The sequence below is a fragment of the Onychomys torridus genome, chromosome 8 (assembly GCF_903995425.1).
Source record: "Onychomys torridus chromosome 8, mOncTor1.1, whole genome shotgun sequence".
Taxonomy (NCBI): Eukaryota; Metazoa; Chordata; class Mammalia; order Rodentia; family Cricetidae; genus Onychomys; species Onychomys torridus.
This window is the reverse complement of record NC_050450.1, coordinates 88,941,208-88,958,813: the sequence shown is the minus strand read 5'-3', so window position 1 is coordinate 88,958,813 and position 17,606 is coordinate 88,941,208. Positions and strand designations below refer to the sequence as shown.

General features: G+C 44.5%; 1 protein-coding gene across 7 annotated transcripts in view; it reads right to left on the bottom strand.

Annotated features, from left to right (window-relative positions):
• Positions 1-17,606, bottom strand: part of Atp6v0a1 (ATPase H+ transporting V0 subunit a1) — a 52,500-nt gene that overhangs the window by 19,307 nt on the left and 15,587 nt on the right. For 4 of the 7 annotated variants that reach the window (XM_036196562.1, XM_036196561.1, XM_036196564.1 and 1 more), the window contains exons 6-17: positions 15,870-15,973; positions 15,228-15,354; positions 13,255-13,337; positions 12,036-12,129; positions 10,057-10,269; positions 7,203-7,353; positions 5,271-5,410; positions 4,739-4,896; positions 3,861-3,951; positions 1,836-1,954; positions 858-1,074; positions 235-342 (exon numbers count right to left, since the gene is read on the bottom strand). In XM_036196562.1, the coding sequence (XP_036052455.1) occupies positions 235-342; positions 858-1,074; positions 1,836-1,954; positions 3,861-3,951; positions 4,739-4,896; positions 5,271-5,410; positions 7,203-7,353; positions 10,057-10,269; positions 12,036-12,129; positions 13,255-13,337; positions 15,228-15,354; positions 15,870-15,973 (1,605 nt within the window). The remainder of the gene's footprint in view (positions 1-234; positions 343-857; positions 1,075-1,835; positions 1,955-3,860; positions 3,952-4,738; positions 4,897-5,270; positions 5,411-7,202; positions 7,354-10,056; positions 10,270-12,035; positions 12,130-13,254; positions 13,338-15,227; positions 15,355-15,869; positions 15,974-17,606) is intronic. The other 3 variants (XM_036196563.1, XM_036196568.1, XM_036196566.1) reach the window with 1 other exon arrangement.

Here is a 17,606-nt window from a genome sequence, read left to right as displayed (position 1 = left end):
AAACATAGGACTTATTCGCTCCAATCCAGTCACTTGAAGCTGGAATTCAGGTGTCTGAGCAACAGATACATGGTTCTCCGACATTGGCAGGCCCGGTGTTCATGCTCGTATGTAACACAAATGCACTTTAAGAATACATGCATGTGTGCACTGTTCATTATGTCCTCTGAGGATTGGCCTCGATCTTAAACAAGGAAAATGTCTAGTGACCTTCAGCTATAGAAATATACTCACCAAATGCTTCTTCCTCAAATACTGATGGCGCAGGGTCAGTGGCTTAAACAGCAGCATCCAAGGGACACAAAGCATGGCGACCACTATGAGGAAACACTGAATTCCTTTCTGCAAAGTAAGAGACAAGGTGCTTAGTCACAGTCCCTTAGTCACACTGTTTCCAATGACAGCACAAATTTTACCCCAAATATTATTTTCTTATTGGTCTGGGAATATTATCTGGTTCTCTAAATAATGAGCAGGTACCTTGGCAAACCCAGTAATTGTCCCATAAAATGGTAGTTCTAAATTCTGCCCCCTTTTACTCATCTATTGTTTGAGACAGGTGCTCATTATGTAGCTCATCCTAGCTTGGAATTCGCTGGGTAGCCCAGGCTTGCCTAGATCTCTGGCCCCTCCTGTCTTAACCTTCTGAGTGCTGGGATTACAGGCCCGTGGCACCCAGAACAGAATTATAGTGAGCCATCCCGAGTTAAGACGGATGGGGAATGGTTTGACTGGTACTATCAGCTGAAAGCCATGTATTGCAGAACGTGTTTTTAGGTTTTCTTCAGGTCAGAGTTACATGTGACTTTGTGACCTGGGTAGTCACCTACAACCCCCCTTCTCTGGGGCAGACGTACCTGTCCAGAGTACAGCATTCCATTACCAGACTCTGGGTAGGAGAAGAGGAACATGTTTATGAAGTGGATCAGGAGGCTTGGTGCATTCTTAGATGAGTGGACATCGTAGGCTGTCCACTTGTAAAAGATAAGGATGACCAGGTAGCCAAACAAGGAGGACATGAAGATGACTTCAGGAATAAAGCCAAAGTAGATATTCAAGGGCTTCTTGAAATAGCTAAGATGGAAAAGAGAAAAATGATATGCAGAGTGACCACGCCTATGGCACCCCTCCACTGGTGGGATGCTCCCTCAGCTCTGGCCACAACAAAGACAGCACTTCTGGGCCTCCAATGGCTCCGGAACCACCTCTCCCACCCTCTGAGAAAGTGCCTGGAAGATCTAATATATGGACACAGTTTGTAACTGTGTATGAATTACACATCAAGGAAGAAGGAAGGGGGTTGGAGAGAGAGAGGGCTTGTTAGCTAAGGGAACCACTACTCTTGCAGAGGACCCGAGTGCAAGTTCCTAGATCCACGTCCTGCAGCTCACAACTGCAGGTGATTCCAGCTCCAGGAGATCTGATGCCTCTGGCTTTGTGGGCACCTAAACACATGTACATGCCCTCCAAATACACCGAGTTCAAAATAAAATAATATACATTTTTCAAAAAGAATTCACTTAGGCTTGGAATTTAGATCCATTTTAGTGTCTATCTGGTGGGTACCAGGCCTGAGTCAGTCATCAACAACAAAAGAATTCACTAAATCCATCGAAAACTGTTGCATCTTTTTTCAAAGATCTTTTTTGCACTTATAAAGCTATGGAACTAATATCAAGTCTCATTTAAGACCACAAGGTTTGTATAATATAGACTGCTTCTACAGTATAGAATGGGGTCCTGAGTTACTGATTCCTCTCCAAAGGTGTGATGATTTCTTCAGGCAAAAATGTTATCTGAATAACAGTCTTCTGATGACAGAGACAGGGACTCACATGTGGTTGAAAAGGCTCAGGCTGACTCCAAACAGCATGTGGATGATCCCAAGAATAACAGACATCTTCATCTTGAAGGAGTTGAGGAAGGTCAGTTTATTGGTTGCGATGTTCCAAATCTGTTGAATGCAAGAAAGCCAGAAGGTACCACATAAGGAATTCTCAAGTGGGAAAACAATATCTATCTACCTAAAAAATACCCTTTTTATTATGGAAAATTCTAAACAATTTATCCAAATAGACACTACTAAAACAAACTTTTATGTACTTATCAGTCAGCTTTGATCATTCCCATCAACTTAAAAGACTCACGCCAACCTTGTTTCACTGTACTCTCTTTCCACTTCCATATTACTTTGGGGCAAAGCTGAAATAGCCTAGTGTTTTACTTTCAATGAGATTCTTTGTGTGTGTGCTAGAGTCTGAAGCCAGGACTTTATACCTTTTTTTTTTTTTTCTTGGTTCTTCCAGACAGGGTCTCTTTGTGTAGCCCTGGATGTCCTGGGACTCGATCTGTAGACCAGGCTGGCCTTGAACTCACAGAGATCCACCTGCCTCTGCCTCTCAAGCACTGGAATTAAAGGTGTGTGCCCAGCTGCTTTATACATCTTGTATATACCAGGCAAGAACTATACCATCGAGCTAAGCCCCCAGCAGTACCAATACTTCATCTCCTCCGTGTGCAGGATTACAGATACGTGCCCCCATGACTGTTTTTTAAGTGTCAGCTGGGGTCTGGAAAGAGGGCTCAGTGGGTTAGAATACTTGTTACTCATCCAGGGGACCTGGGTTCAATTCCCAACACCAATATGGCGACTCACAACCATCTGTAACTCTAGTTCTAGGTGATCCAGGGTCTTTTGGTCTCCTCTGGTACCACACACATGTGATGCATAGACACACACATACAGGCAAAACTCCATACACAGAAAAAAATAAAGGCCAACCCCCCCCCCAAAAAAAAAACAAAGTATAAATAGGTAAGAATTCTTGCTACATTGTTGGGGTTCTTTTTTTCTGTTTTTATGGAGCCATCAAGATACATTGCCCAAATCAAGGTTTCATCTACTGGCAACCCTTTTCTGTCTGAGAAATATGACGCTATCCTGGGTAGAAAGGTATATAAAATAGGCATGCAAGTCAAACACTCAATGAAAATTAACCATAAACTTAAAACAAATTTGGTACAATTTCATCATTTATTAAAGAAAGCAAATTAATACAGAAGTGAGTTGGATATGCTGATTTTCACAAAGAGAATTAAATCTTAATCTAGGCATGGTGGCACATCCCTGTAATCCCAACACTTAGGAGGTGGAGGTATGAGAATCAGGAGTTCTCATACATTTCACTACATGATGAGTCAGAAGCTAGCCTGGGCTATGTGAAACTCTGTCTCAAAAACCACACAAAAGAATTCACTGATTCAGCCGGTGGCTGGTTTTGATGCCCCAAGCTTGGCTGTCTTGCTCCATAGTGCAGGGGCTACAGGTGCGTGCCGACACCCCCGTTGTTATGTGGGTGCTGAGATCTGAACTCAGGCCCTCACAGCAAGCACTTTAGTGACTGAGCGTCTCCCTAGCTCTGATTTTAATTTTTAATATTTAGTTAGTTTTCAGAGTTTTGTTTTGTTGTTTCTTTTGGACATGGTTTCACTACATAGCCTGAGCTGGCCCCATACATGGGGGTGATCTGACTACCTCTGTCCCCCAAGTGCTGAGATTATAGGTGTGTATTTTAGTTATCCTCACCTTAAACCTCTCATTTCAAGATCAGTTAAAAACTTCAAAGCTGAGGCAGGAAGATTAAAAAAAAAATTCAAGTCCTGCTTAAGCTAGAGTGAGTTCAAAGACAGCCTGGTGAGAACGGATCTCAAAATGGAAAAAAAAAAGGTAAACTGAGGACTGGCATACAGCTCAAGAGGTAGAGCACCTGTCCAGGCTGCACAAGGCCTTCAGTTCATTCTTAGTCCTCATGGAAAGCAATCTTTGGGGAAAGCCACATGTACGCAAGATGCACACTTACCGGATCAATGCCAAATGGGTATGGCCCACCAAAAACTCCAGGGATAGCTGGGTTCAGCTGGAGAACAGAGCTCCCCAGAAGCGTCTCTTCCCTGTGGGGTTAAAGAAAGCCACATTTACTTTTGATTAAGAAAAGGAAACTACTAGGTCTACAAACTGGGCACAAAAGAAATGACTACAGCTAGGCTGGGAAGATGGCTCAGCAGGGAGCGGGCTTGCCTGGCAAGCATGAGGTCTTTGCATCCCCAGAACCTGCGTAAAAGCCAGGCAGGTACAGCAGCCCTTAGAGGAAATGGGGAGGGGGAGACAAAGAAGCTGCCTGGCCAGGCTGGCTGCCAGCTCCAGGCTTAGGAGGAGACCTGGAAGTCTCACCGTGGGAAGGGATGAGTTAGAAAGACAAGCAGTGCCAACCGAAAACACACACATGCATCTCCACACAACCGAACACATATGCACAAGCATCCCCACACAACTGAACACACACACACACACACACACACACACACACACACACGCATCCCCACACAACTGAACACACACACGTGCAAAAAGGAGAAATTAATAGCCCAGAACAAAAGGAAATCAAAGACAAAGAGGAAGTAAGCACTAATACATAACTAAGGAGGTAATTTAGGTAACCTGCTTTTAATTTACAAACAAATAAGTTTTTACATCAATTTATAGGCTCAGATCCTTGATACTTGCTGAACAAATCATAGAGTCCTTCATAAACTGGAGTATAACCCAGAGGAAACAACACATCCTTCTGAAACAGACATTTTCAAGTTCTTCTACAGGGGTGCTCGTTTACTGCCTGCTCTGCAAGTCACAGCTGAATATACAAGGAATTAGCTTTGGTTTTCGGTTTCTGCAACTTACGTCCAGTTCCCTAGAGTGAACATTGGCCGTACACTCCACGATGACCCGAAGATATTCAGAGACTTGGAAAAGCAATCATTGTAGATGAGACCAGTGTAGATGGAGAAAAGTCCCATCAGAAGAATAATATATCGACCGCTGAACACAGTGCTAAACATCTGGAGCCAGAGGAAAGGAGTTTCAAAAAGCAGTGTGGCAGCTTCCACTGGGACAGTGCTACTTATGATACACCACCCGTGCACCAGCCCACCCTACACTGACTCCGAAAGCTTGCACTACAGACGTAAGGCTAAAACAGCTCAATGGCACAACGCTTGCCTAATCCCTGTGAGGTCGAAGGGTCAACCCCCATAACCACAAAGGAAATAAGAATGCTAAAATAAATTCCCTTGTATGGCACATGCCCTCTTCAATATTCCAACAATTTTTATTCCCTTTTTGTAAACTCATGAACCTTTAGATCATTTCTTTCATCATGAATGCTTGAGATATTACACAATTCAGTCCAGTGCAGGAGTTGCTGAAACGGTACCTCATTCTCATGCTTCTGGGAGAGGATCCGGCTCTCCCTCAACACCATCCACACTGCAAACAGGGTCATCAAAATGCCGTGCCCAAAATCTCCAAACATCACCGCAAACAGAAAAGGGAAAGTGATGATGGTGTACGGAGCTATAAGAAACCGGAGAGAAACCCATGAGCTACCTAAAAGCACAAGTGCTCACATGCCTCATTCTTGTCTGGACTCTGAGGTCAACATGGGTGGTGTATTCCTCCAGGCTGGATGAATGGATTTTCTCTCAGGGGACTCTGTCACATGGGATCCACACCCTCACAGAGCAGCTGATGGGCTGCGGGCTACAGCTAGTACTTTACAAGATGGGGATGACAGGAGACAGAGGACCCTAACAACACTGGTGCTTCCTGCAGCCTCAGGACTCTACTCCGGGCCAGGCCAGCTGGCGTCTCTGTGCAGCAACCCTTTCTGAGCTGAGAAAGCCCCCAGGGAACAACGGGGGAAGCCTGGAACCAGAGCAAAGCAGGTCCATAACGAATGCTCAGGCTCTTGAATTAGTAATTAACTGAACACAGGAGAGACCTGACCTGTGCCGAAAACAGTTACTATTGCTTACTTTCTGTCTTAGCCTAAAGAGAGGGAAACCAAGAAATCATTCTAGAATATAAGACATCCTAAAAAAAAGGGGGGGGGGGGCTTGGGAATTTAGCTCAGTGGTAGAGTGTTTGCCTAGCAAGCACAAGGCCCTGGGTTCAGTCCTCAGCTCTGGCAAAAAAAAAAAAAAAAAAAAGCATTTTGTGTAAGCAGCTCCTCCAAAGCCAAGTGATATTGGTTTGAGACAGGTCTTACAATGTAGCTCTGTCTGGTTTAGAATTCACTATGTATATCAGGCTGGACTTGAACTCAGAGATTCACCTGTCTGTACCTCCCAAGCAATGGGATTAAAGGTGTGCACCATGACCGGTGAACATTTTTTGTTTTTGTTTTTGTTTTTGAGACAGGGTTTCTCTGTGTAGCTTTGCACCTTTCCTAGATCTTGGTCTGTAGACCAGGCTGGCCTTGAACTCACAAAGATCTGCCTGCCTCTGACTCCCGAGTGCTGGGATTAAAGGTGTGTGCTGGCGCTGCCGCCACCCCCCCACCACCACCCCCAGTGAACATTTTTGTTGCTATTTTGAGAGGCCAAGTATTTTGTAGCTCTGAGGACGAAGACAAGAACCCAATAAGAAGCTCTTAGTGAAGCATTATTCAGTGATGGATCTGCCCATGTATAATGGGCACATTTTGCAGGAATTGCACACTAGCTGAGATCTGGACATCTCTAAAGCAGTTGTCCAACAGAATTATTAGCAAGACAGTGGTAGCATACACCTTTAATCCCAGCACTTGGGAGGCAGCGGCAGGCAGATCTCTGTGAGTTTGAGGCCAGTCTGGTCTACAGAGTTAGTTCCAGGACAGCCAGGGCTATACAGAGTAACCTTGTCTTGAAAAACCAAAAACAAACAACAGAAAGAAAAGAAGAAAAGAGTGAAATATTAGCCAACTGTGGTAGTGCATGGCCTTTAATTCCAGCACTAGGAAGCATATGCAGGCAGATCTCTTGAGTTGGAAGCCAACCTGGTCTACAAAGCAAGTTCCAGGCCACCATATGATGAGACCTTATCTCAAAACAAAAGAACTTAAAAAAAAAAATTAAAACATTAAAAGAATTATTCAAAGTAGGCATGTCCAACCTTTTGACACTGTGACACAAGGCTGTCATTTACAAAATTTGTATTAAAGAACTACACAATTAAGTTAACAAAAAAAAAATTGTTAAAAAAAACCAAAACCTCAAAACATTAAGTAGGTTTGTGATTTTGTGCTGGGCTGCATTCATAGCTATCCTAGGGCACATGAAGCTGTAGGCTGAGGACACCAGCTAGGGGAAAGATCAAATGGTTTTACCTGGGTTTATCTCTCGGTAGGTCCCAATCCCATAAGCATCTACTATGTTCTGGAAGCCGTGTGTGAACTTGTTAGTTTTGTTGTACGTCGGGGGAGTCTGGTTGGTCTGCATCCTGTTCAGAATGGAGGGGACAGTAGACCCGCTGTGTTCCTAGGAAACATCAGCAACAAGTCAAAATGAGGTGTCCTTGTGGCTGTGCAGATGCGCATATGTATCACAAGGCAAACTGTGCACCTAAAACTTGCATCTTCTCTTAGATAGTTATATTTCAATTAAACTAATAAAAATCAAGATTATGTTTTGTCTTTCTCAGTCTGGAAAAGCTGGGCTAGATCTAAAACTGACAACAGAAGATTTCAGTTAAGTCTTGGAGCCAGGCATAGTGGTGCACGCCTGTGATCCCTGGTGCTCCAGGAGGCAGAGGCAGGAGGACTGAGAGTCGAGGCTAGCCTGAGCTACACAGTGAGAAACAGTCTCGGCAATTGAAAACAGGAAAGACAAAGCAAACAGACTGGATATCTGCAGGCAAAATAGATAAATAAATAAAAAGCGAGCCTTAATTACGTCTTAGAAAGTATGTTATTATGGTGAAAAAACTTGAAGCCAGGCAGTGGCACACTCAGGAGGCTGAGGAGGACAGATCCTTTAATTCAAGAGTTCAAGACCAGAGAAAGCAAACAACTCTTCTGCCTCTCTTCCCACCCACTCTTCATTCCCTCAGGCCTGAGGCTCAGCTAAGATACCCATGAAGTGACTGGCAGACACCAGCTCTGCCTCTGCCCACCCAGTAACACTGCAGGGCTCCGAGGGACTCCTTTCTCTCTCTAGGATCTCCTGTGATGTCCTCCACTCTTGCTAACACCCCGGTTTCTTTAGTTTAGCTCCAATGTCTGCTTGATATACCCTCATAGATTTCTGTTCAGGGCCTCAGCGTGACTGCAGCTTGACCCTCCTTCCTTCCCACCAAGAAGTTCCTCCTGTTGGGCTCTGATTTCCAGGAACGTCAATCCTCAGATACACACAGCCTGGTGCCTCAGAAACATGATTATTTCTTGTTTCTGTGCTTTACTAAACAATGAGGACATGTACTCCAGAATGCCTCACAAATTCATCATATTTTCTTGAGTCCTCGTCAATGACAACTCTATGATCACTGTGGCCTCCTGACTGGCCACCCACTCTTAGGATTCTCTGCTGAACATATTTCCAAACCTGCTTTAATCACAGCTACATAACCCACTGCCCCTCTAACCTCCCAGAATAACTTTTCAACCCTGCTGTGGATATCGCTCTGTATAAATAAAATGCTGATTGGCTAGTAGCCAGGCAGGAAGTATAGGCAGGACAAGCAGAGAAGAGAATTCTGGGAGGTGGAAGGCTGAGGCAAGAAGGCGCTGCCATGAGTACCAACATGTAAGATACCAGGAAGCCACAAGCCATGTGGCAAGGTATAGATGAACAGAAATGGGTTAATTTTAGATATAAGAACTAGATAACAAGAAGCCTGCCACAGCCATACAGTTTATAAGTAATATAATTCTCTGTGTGTTTACTTGGTTGGGTCTGAGCGGCTGTGGGACTGGCGGGTAAGAGAGATTTGTCCTGACCGTGGGCCAGGCAGGACAGGAAAACTCTAGCAACACAACCCTGTAACCTTTGAGAAAACATTGGTAACTGGCTTCAATCTATGTGATAAACTTTTAGCTGCTGTTCTTTCAGCAGAACGTTACAAACCCTGTTCTTACCTAACATCATGCACTACTGAGCTGTGCTTCTAGCCTTTATCTGTGTGTTTTCCTTTTGTTTTGTAAGGTTTAGTTTGTTGAGACAAGGTCTCATGTAGCCCAGGCTGGCCTCACTTACTATACAGCCACGGATGACCTTGCTGTTACTTCCCAAGTGCTGGAATTACAAGGATAGGCCACCATGTCCGGCTTATGCAGAGCTGTAGATTGAACCAGGGCCTTATAGTCAGGAGTAATGGCATACATCTTTAATCCCAGCACCCAAGAGGCAGAGGCAGGCAGATGTCTGAGTTCGAGGCCAGACTGGTCTAGAGTTCCAAGACAGCAAGGGCTACACAGAGAAACCCTGTCTCAAAAACAAAACAAACACATGAAAATACCAGGGCTTCGTGCATATAAGCAGGCAGTCTCCCAGTTCAGCTGCTTCCCAGCCCTGTCCATAAAGGTTTTCTGCTCATCTAAACATCATATCGACTCAAGTCCCTGGTCACAAGCCGCCTTTCTATTGCTGGCTTATTTGTTTGCAGCTCTAGGGACTGAACCCAGGGCCTCACACATGCCAAGCAGATGCTCTACTGTTGAGCGACACCCCTTGTTCCACCAAACTCCACTTTTTCTTGAAGCATTTCCTGGTCACATTACTTAGAAAAGCTCCACCCTTCCAATACATACATCTCCCACTTGTATGTCTGCCTAGCCTAATAAACTGTAAGGTACTTCAGGCATAGCTTGTGTGTGTGTGTGTGTGTGTGTGTGTACATATACGTATATATGCATATATATGTATATACCCCTCCCTGGCTTAGGTCAGTGACTTAGAAAATGGCTGCTCTAACTATCAAACAGAAGCAGCTAATAAGAGAGTGAGTCAGAAAGCTGATGCTCTGGCATGGTCTGCCCTGAGGAGTCACGGCCATGACCAAATCCCTTCACACTACTGAGCTGCAGTTCCCCCTCTGTAAAATAAGGTCAGTCCTCCAGGCAACAGCAATGTACTCTCAGGGTATAAGAACACACTAAGAACTCCGAAAGCAAAAATGTCATTAATACGAAGTTGGTTAAGAGGAGGCTCTCCTGCCCACCAGACTCATTCTTGCTAAGGACTCACCGTGCCTCTTCTAAGTGCAAACTGGATGGAGTCAAGGTCAGTGACAGGGCACCAGACTTCTGCAATCAGGCACTTCTGGGTCACGTCTATGTTGCACAGGTTCAGGGTATGGTAGATAGCCTTCATCTTCCGCACCTTGATGAACCAGACCCGGATGCTCTTAGCAGCTGCCTGCAGAACCCTCTGGCGATGGTCCTCTGTTTGATTTAGAACCTTTTGGGAGAAGAGGAAATAGGGGAGGGATCTTTCTAACACAAGTCTTCCTGCATAGGATAGGATGGCAAAGTGGTATCGCCTGCTTTCTCCCCCAACCCGCACCCCTGCCTTTTTTTTTTTTTTTTTTTTTTTTTTTGAGGCAGGGTTTCTCTGTGTAGTCCTGGCTGTCCTGGAACTCACTCTGTAGACCAGGCTGGCCTCAAAATCACAGAGATTTGCCCCTGCCTCCCAAGTGCTGGGATTAAAGTCATGGACCACCATGCTCGGCTGTGGCATCACTTTCTAAAAAGGGTTGCCAGAAAACAGCCTTGTTCTTCCTCAGCAAGATGTATTATTTAGAGGTTTGTGGAATTAGGGTGGTGGGGATCGGTGAAATTACAAGAAATGTGAGTTCTTACAGTGCTAGGGATGAGACTCAGAGCCTGGTACATGCTATTCAAGCATGCTACCACTGAATTATGTCTCCAGCTCAAGAAATTTGAGTTCTGGAGCTAGAACATAGCTCAGTAGTAGAAGAATCTCCCTGCATACATAATACCCTAGGTTCAATTCCTAGCTGCACCACCAAAAAAAAAAAAAAAAAAAAAAAAAAAAGAGAGAGAGAGAGAAAAGGAAAATGAGTATCTCAAAGCAGCCAGCAATGTTACAGTGGGAGCTGGAGGGGAAAACGAGAAAGGAATTGAAATGGGAGCCCTCACATATCTGCTCTGTGACAATATCACTGCTACAAAGAACTGCCTCGGGATGAGGTGTGCTCATTAACTTTTTTTTTTTGGTTTTTTGAGACAGGGTTTCTCTGTGCAGCTTTGGAGCCTGTCCTAGAGCCCATGCTGGCCTCGAACTCACAGAGATCCACCTGCCTCTGCCTCCCCAGTGCTGGGATTAAAGGTGTGCACCACTGTGCACAACTGCTTGTTACTTTTTGGAAGAAAGAGTGGGAGCAGTTGTTTGCTTTCCTCAAAACATTAATGAGCGCTGGGTGATGGGGGCACACGCCTTTAATCCCAGCACTTGGGAGGCAGAGGCAGGTGGATCTCTGTGAGTTTGAGGCCAGCCTGGTCTACAAAGCTAGTCCAGTACAGGCTCCAAAGCTACAGAGAAACCCTGTCTCAAAAAACAAAACAAAAAACAAAAAAAGTATCAAGCCTCCCTGGTCACCTTTTCCTTCTAAATACTCATAAATCACAATCCTTCCCTTAGAACCCTGTTAGCACAACAGTGTGCATGACTTTCAGACTGTAAAATGATAAAAATCCAATAGTCTCTTACTGGGTTCAGGAGTCAGCTCTGGGCTCTCTGGCCAACCATGTGGTAAAGGTCAAAGGTAACCAGAAGCTATGCCATGCTGTTAAAAGTGGCTACCAGAAGTAGGGTGTTAGGGTGTATGAGGGCAGAATTGACTCTTCATGTACTTCTGGATTGTTTGATTTTTCTTTTTCTTAACTCAGCATACTTAAGGAAAATGTATTATTGCAAAAAACATCTCAGATTTAAGAAGTGGAGGGGAATGGGCTGCTCTCAGGCAATAAGGATTCCAGATGCATAGCATTCCTTTCTTGTTGGAGGATGACTAATGCTATTTTTAAGAGTCCTATCCCGAGACTTCTGCTAGTTCCCAGGGGGACTTACTACCCATACACATTTCTTTTTTTAAAATCCTCAACTGCTGCAGGTGCTTTAACAGAATGTCAAGGAGTCCTGGGAGCAGAGCGGCTCACTGCTGTGGTAGTTCACAAAGTCAAATTCCCACGGTCCCCATGTACCATTTGGAGATCATCAATCCTGGTATTGACTCCGGAAGCCATTTCTTTCCTCTCCTGTGGAGTCTCAGGGCAGGGATAGAGGGAGGCTCGGAACCTGGAGGGTATGGGAACAGCCTTAGGAACACTGAAGTTTCTTAGTATATTCTATTTAAACCACTTCAGAAAGTAATCCTAACTTACTAGTGGTAGGTCAGTAGGATCAAAACACAACCAGGCCAGGCTGTTGTGCCAATCAACACTAATCACGTATGTCAAATGACCTACAGACAACAACATTGAACAGTCTTGACATTCTCTGTAGCTATGAAATCGTTTTGAGATTAAAAAAATAATAAGGGGCTGGAGAGATTGCTTGGCAGTTATGAGGCCCTGCCTCTCTTTCAGAGGACCCAGGTTCAGTTCCCACAACCCATGTGGTGGATCACAACTGACTGTAATTCCAGTTCTAGGGGATCCGACACTCGCTTCTGGTTTCCAAGGGCCCCAGGCATGCATGTGTGCGTACACATACATATAGGCAAAATACTCATAAACACGAAATAAATATTTACCAAAGAATTTTTAAAAATAATTAAAAAACTATTTTATAAGTTATTAGAGAAATATGGCATGGCAAAATTTCTGTCCATAACACAGAATTCCATAAAGTTTATACAGTATCTATGGTACTATACTGGCATGTAAACCCACTGTCCTTAAATAAAGGAATTGTGGGTTTTTTGGGGTTGAGTATATATGTGTGGTGTGCATGTGTACATATGTACATGTGTGTGCATGTCCTGGAGACCCAAAGTTGACACCAGGAATCTTCCTGGACTGCTCTCCATGTTAGTCATTTAGGCAGGGTCTCTCTTGATTCCAGAGTACGCCCATGCAGTGAGCCTAACTAGCCAGAATGCTCCAGGGATCCTGTCCTGGCTTCCCGAATGCTGGGCCCACCTTGGCACTTATGTGGGTTCTGGGGATCACACTCCAGTCCGTATGCTTGTACGGTAGGCACTTTATCCTCTGAGCTATCTCCCCAGTCCCTAAGCTGAGGTTCTGATATTGAAAAAGAAATAAAGAAAATCTGAGCTACTTCTGATGATTTAAAGCATTTCCAGCATCAGTAAGCAGCGTGCTCACTGTGCGAAGCAGAACAAGGATCTGGGTGTCACTTTTCTGAGCTGTAAGCAGGCAGCACAGCCGTGCCTCTTGGTTGGAGGCTGGAGTTCCTTACCCTTCACAGATTTTCTTCACCCTGTTTTTCAGCTGATCGCCTTGGAAAAAAATGATGAATACAGACTTGTGCACGTAGTCGCCCTAGGCCCCAGAAGAAAAACCAAGAGTTCAGAACTCTCAATGTGGATGAGGACTTCCTTTGAGACAGTCTTACGCTGCAGCTCAGGCTAGCCTGGCATTCACTGTGTGGCCTGGCCTGGTCTTGATCTCATAGCAGCCCTAGCCTCAGGCTCCTGAATGCTGAGCTTATAGGTCTAGCCAAAAAGTTCTAGAACAACTTTAAGGACATGGCCTCCTGTACATTACCCTTCCTCCATCTCCTGAGCATCATTTGAGACTATCTGCCCTATGACCCCAGCTCCACAAACATCCTCCTGCTGTCAGACACAATAGGCAGCCTGACAGAGGAGCTTGGGAGCAGCGCAGCACTGGGGGCTTGTTTCTCCAGTTCTCCTTGGCTCTTGTCTTTCCAGAACGACCAAAGTACAGAGGAAGGGAGACAGAAGGAAGCCTGTCGGTTCCCAGGCTGGGACAGAACTAGATAAAGAGTTGGCTGGACACAAGGAACTCAGTCACTGGCAGAAACAGCATTGTTGAATTGCCAGGATCAGACTAACTTAGAATTTATGCAACAAGGAAGGCAGACAACCCCGAATGCCAAGCTCACACCTCGAGTACAAGGACAGCGGGGGAAAAATTGGAGAAAATGAAACAGCATGTGGATGAGCTATTAACTGAGACCCTTCCGGTTGCCTGCAATGCCTCACATAGAGCGAGTACTGCTTTTATAAAAGAAAACAGCTTCAGAAGGCTACACAAGACAAAGAAGGAGGAAAGTTAGACTCAAGACACTTAATTCCTAACTCTCCTGGCTAAACTGGGGCCCATTCTTGGTGCTGCTGCTCTGTAGAGATAGCATAACCCACCTTCCTGGATTTGTTGATAAAGTAGTCTTTCTGCTTTGGAGAGGAAACTTGACTGAACACCCCTGAGAAGGGTTCCATATTAGGCACGACTAGAGATTACAAAGTTTCCATAACCCAAGGCAGCCTGGAAAACTGCACCCTAGGGTCTAAGCATTCACACGGTCACCATGTTCCTGCTTAGTGAGGGGCATAAAAGCCACAGAGTGCTACCCACCAGAGCTGAGAAATTTCCAAGTTGAATTTTTCTTAGGACAAAAAGTACTACCTTAAGACGTTTATAAGGTAAGCTAACTTCAGGCTTCTAAATAATAGTAAGGCAAGAGTGATATGCTGTGTCAGTGATGTGTCTGACCTTTTCTGAGATCAGGACCCCATGCCATTCAGACATTGCTATGAACTCTGTTTCACTGTGTCAAATGCCAAGTTTCCTACTTTTGAAAGAGCTGGGTGGGCAAGATCACTCTCATCTTGCATGTATCTATGCTTAAATTAAGTTCCTGATCTTCCCAATAAACAGACAGATAATAAACTCTTGACAAGTAAAATTTTTATCAGCTTATAAATATTAAGGTTTAGAAATTTTTTTTTTTTTTTTTTTTTTTTTTTTTTTTTTTTTTTTAGCTGAGGATCGAACTCAGAGCCTTGAGCTTGCTAGGCAAGCACTCTACCACTGAGCCAAATCCCCAATCTGGAAATCTATCTTTTTATACATGCTATTACCAAATTTGGAATGAGGTATTTTAATTTTGTTAGTTTCCATAAAAGGCTATTTTTCTTTTAGCCCAGATTAGTAATAAGAAATATATAAAGCTAAAATTTAGAATAATTGAGGAAAACATACAAAAATAAATAAAACCTGCACTGGTAAAGTTTGAAAATATGTGCATGTCATGTCTACATGGAGGGAGATGTCTAAGTTAGAGAAAGGGGAGTGAGCCCTCAAGTCTCTGGCCGAGCAAGGGCTCCTTGGATGGCACTATGCTGTGCTACTGCTCCAGGCTCACTTTAGAGACCTACTCCACCAGACACAATCTCCTTGTCTTACAGTTACAGGATCCTCCAGGGGGTTCTCGATCTCAGCCTGTCTCAGGAACACATTCCCTCGGCACACTCGCCAAAGCATGCGCTCAAAGGTAGGGATCCGCTCCCGATTAATCACACCAGCCACGAAGCTGTGGGGAGAAGAGTCAGGTTGGGAACTCCAGGCTGGGGGATTTAAGACAGAGCAGTGAGAGGGAAAGGGGAAAGATCATACACTGCACATGAGACTTCCTGCTGTGGTGTCGAGGGGGCTGGCTGCCACTCTGTTATTCCTGACCTTGTTTCTGGACCCAACAGAGACAGAGTTGAGAGACAATCCAAGAACTGAGTCCAGACAAATCTAGGAACAGTTCTCAGTGGCTCAGAATAAAGTGGCTCCTGACACCAAATCAGTCCCTAGATTCATGATTCCCCTCACCCCCCACCCAAGATAAAATCCGGGTCTTGACATGACAGGCAAGTCTTCTACCACTGATCTATGGCTCCAGCCCATGTGTGGCCCAGGCTGGTCTCAAATGTATGATCTTCCTGCTTTTGCCTCCTGAGGAATGGGACTATACATGCACCACTGTATTTCGGTGCCATGCACTGCTCTTTTGAACAGCAAAGAGGAACACAAACCCACCAAGGCCAAAGTGCTACCTACCCAAGTCTTAAAGGCGTGCCTCTTCCCATCTCATTCGGCTCCAAGAGCGATGAGGATTCTTCCAACAGGTCTGGATCCGCCATCTGCTGATGATGCAATTCAGCCTGAATTCACAAATCAATTAATATCTAATGAAAATAGTTAGTGGCATGCAGGGAACGAGGAACCAGGAGATGGGTTCAGAAAATAAAGATGAAAAGAAACAAAGAAAAAGAGGAAAAACAAAAACAAACAAACCCAAAACACCAAAAGACAGAGCATACCCACAAAGAGAAGAAAGAGTAATAAGGAGGAGAACAAAGGAATAACACGGACTAAAGAAAGCAAAACTTCCCCAGAAGAGCATCTGGGGAAATGGTTTTAGAAATAAGGGACAGAAGAAAACCATGAAATGATGGTGACACGTATAAATCTGTTACTTGGTGGAAGTCATTTTTCCTTTAACGCTTTCCTAAATACGCCTGGGCAGGAAGCCGACAAGTTCTCCTTTTTGAGAGGAAAATGAACAAACAAACAAACAAACAAAAACAAAACCCCAAGAAGCGCTGCCACTATTGTGACTAGTTCATTTCCAGACCGCCACCAAGAAGCCTGCTGTGCAAGCACACAGGAGGTGGACGCCATCTCAGGGAGTGACCTGCAGCTGGAAAGGGCACCTCTAGCCTTTGGTAAATTCAAAACAGGAGTACTGTCAACGTGGCCACACATAATAAAATACCCCACAGCTTGGGATTTAAAGAGTTTCTTTGTAAGGATCAGAAGCTCAGCAGCGTGGTGGCACACACCTTTAGTCCCAGCACTCGGGAGGCAGAGGCAGGAGGATCACTGTGAGTTCAAAGCCAGCCTGGTCTACAAAGCGAGTTCCAGGACAGCCAGGACTACATAGAGAAACCCTGTCTCAAAACAAACAAACAAACAAACAAAAACAAAAAAACCCAAAACAAACAAACAAAAAAAAACCCAAAAAAACAAAAAGGAAGAAGTGCAGGAGCTGGGCAGGCCTGGGTCTCTGTTGCATTCATAAAGGCAAGAAAAAGTGAAAACACCCAAAGGCTGTATTTTCTGACTAGGGATCTAGGAATACTGAAAAGTTTGTGTAGACTACATAGCAGAGAGCAAGAATTAAGAAAATAACAGGCCGCAGCTCCACAAGCTAGAGCTCCTGGCCTTGCTTAGTTGGTTAGATTTAAAATGACTTCCACTAGGACAGTTTATACAATGAAATGAAGGTGAAGGGTTTCCCACAGAGCTCTGCTATTTCCTCACCTCTCTCCCTTTAACACCTAGTCTCCTCAGAATGGAGAAGCTGCCCTAAAACTCGACCAGCCTCTCTGCTGCCTAATCTACCCAGCTGTAATATCCACACACTGGTGTCTGACCAAAGACTAGAAGAAGCCAGAACAATCCTCCTGTTCAAAAACAAAACAAAACGCCAGGAGAAATAAACCCCTTTCATTTTCATCCTAACTTCCTATTTCACCTTGATCCTGTCAATTAGATTATGAGGGGAACAAAGACGTGTTTACCTTATATGGTAAAATCATGGACCATAGCTATAACAAACAAAGGGCAAATTGTGTAAGCCAGATAACGCTGAAGGGCAAGAAAGTGAAAGCAATTGTTTTGGGTCAGAGCTGTTTTTTTTTTTTTTTTTTTTTTGGGGGGGGGGGGGATTGTTGTTGTTTTAAGCACACAGGGCATAGGAATATTGTCATGTGACCTGAAACTTTTAAGATG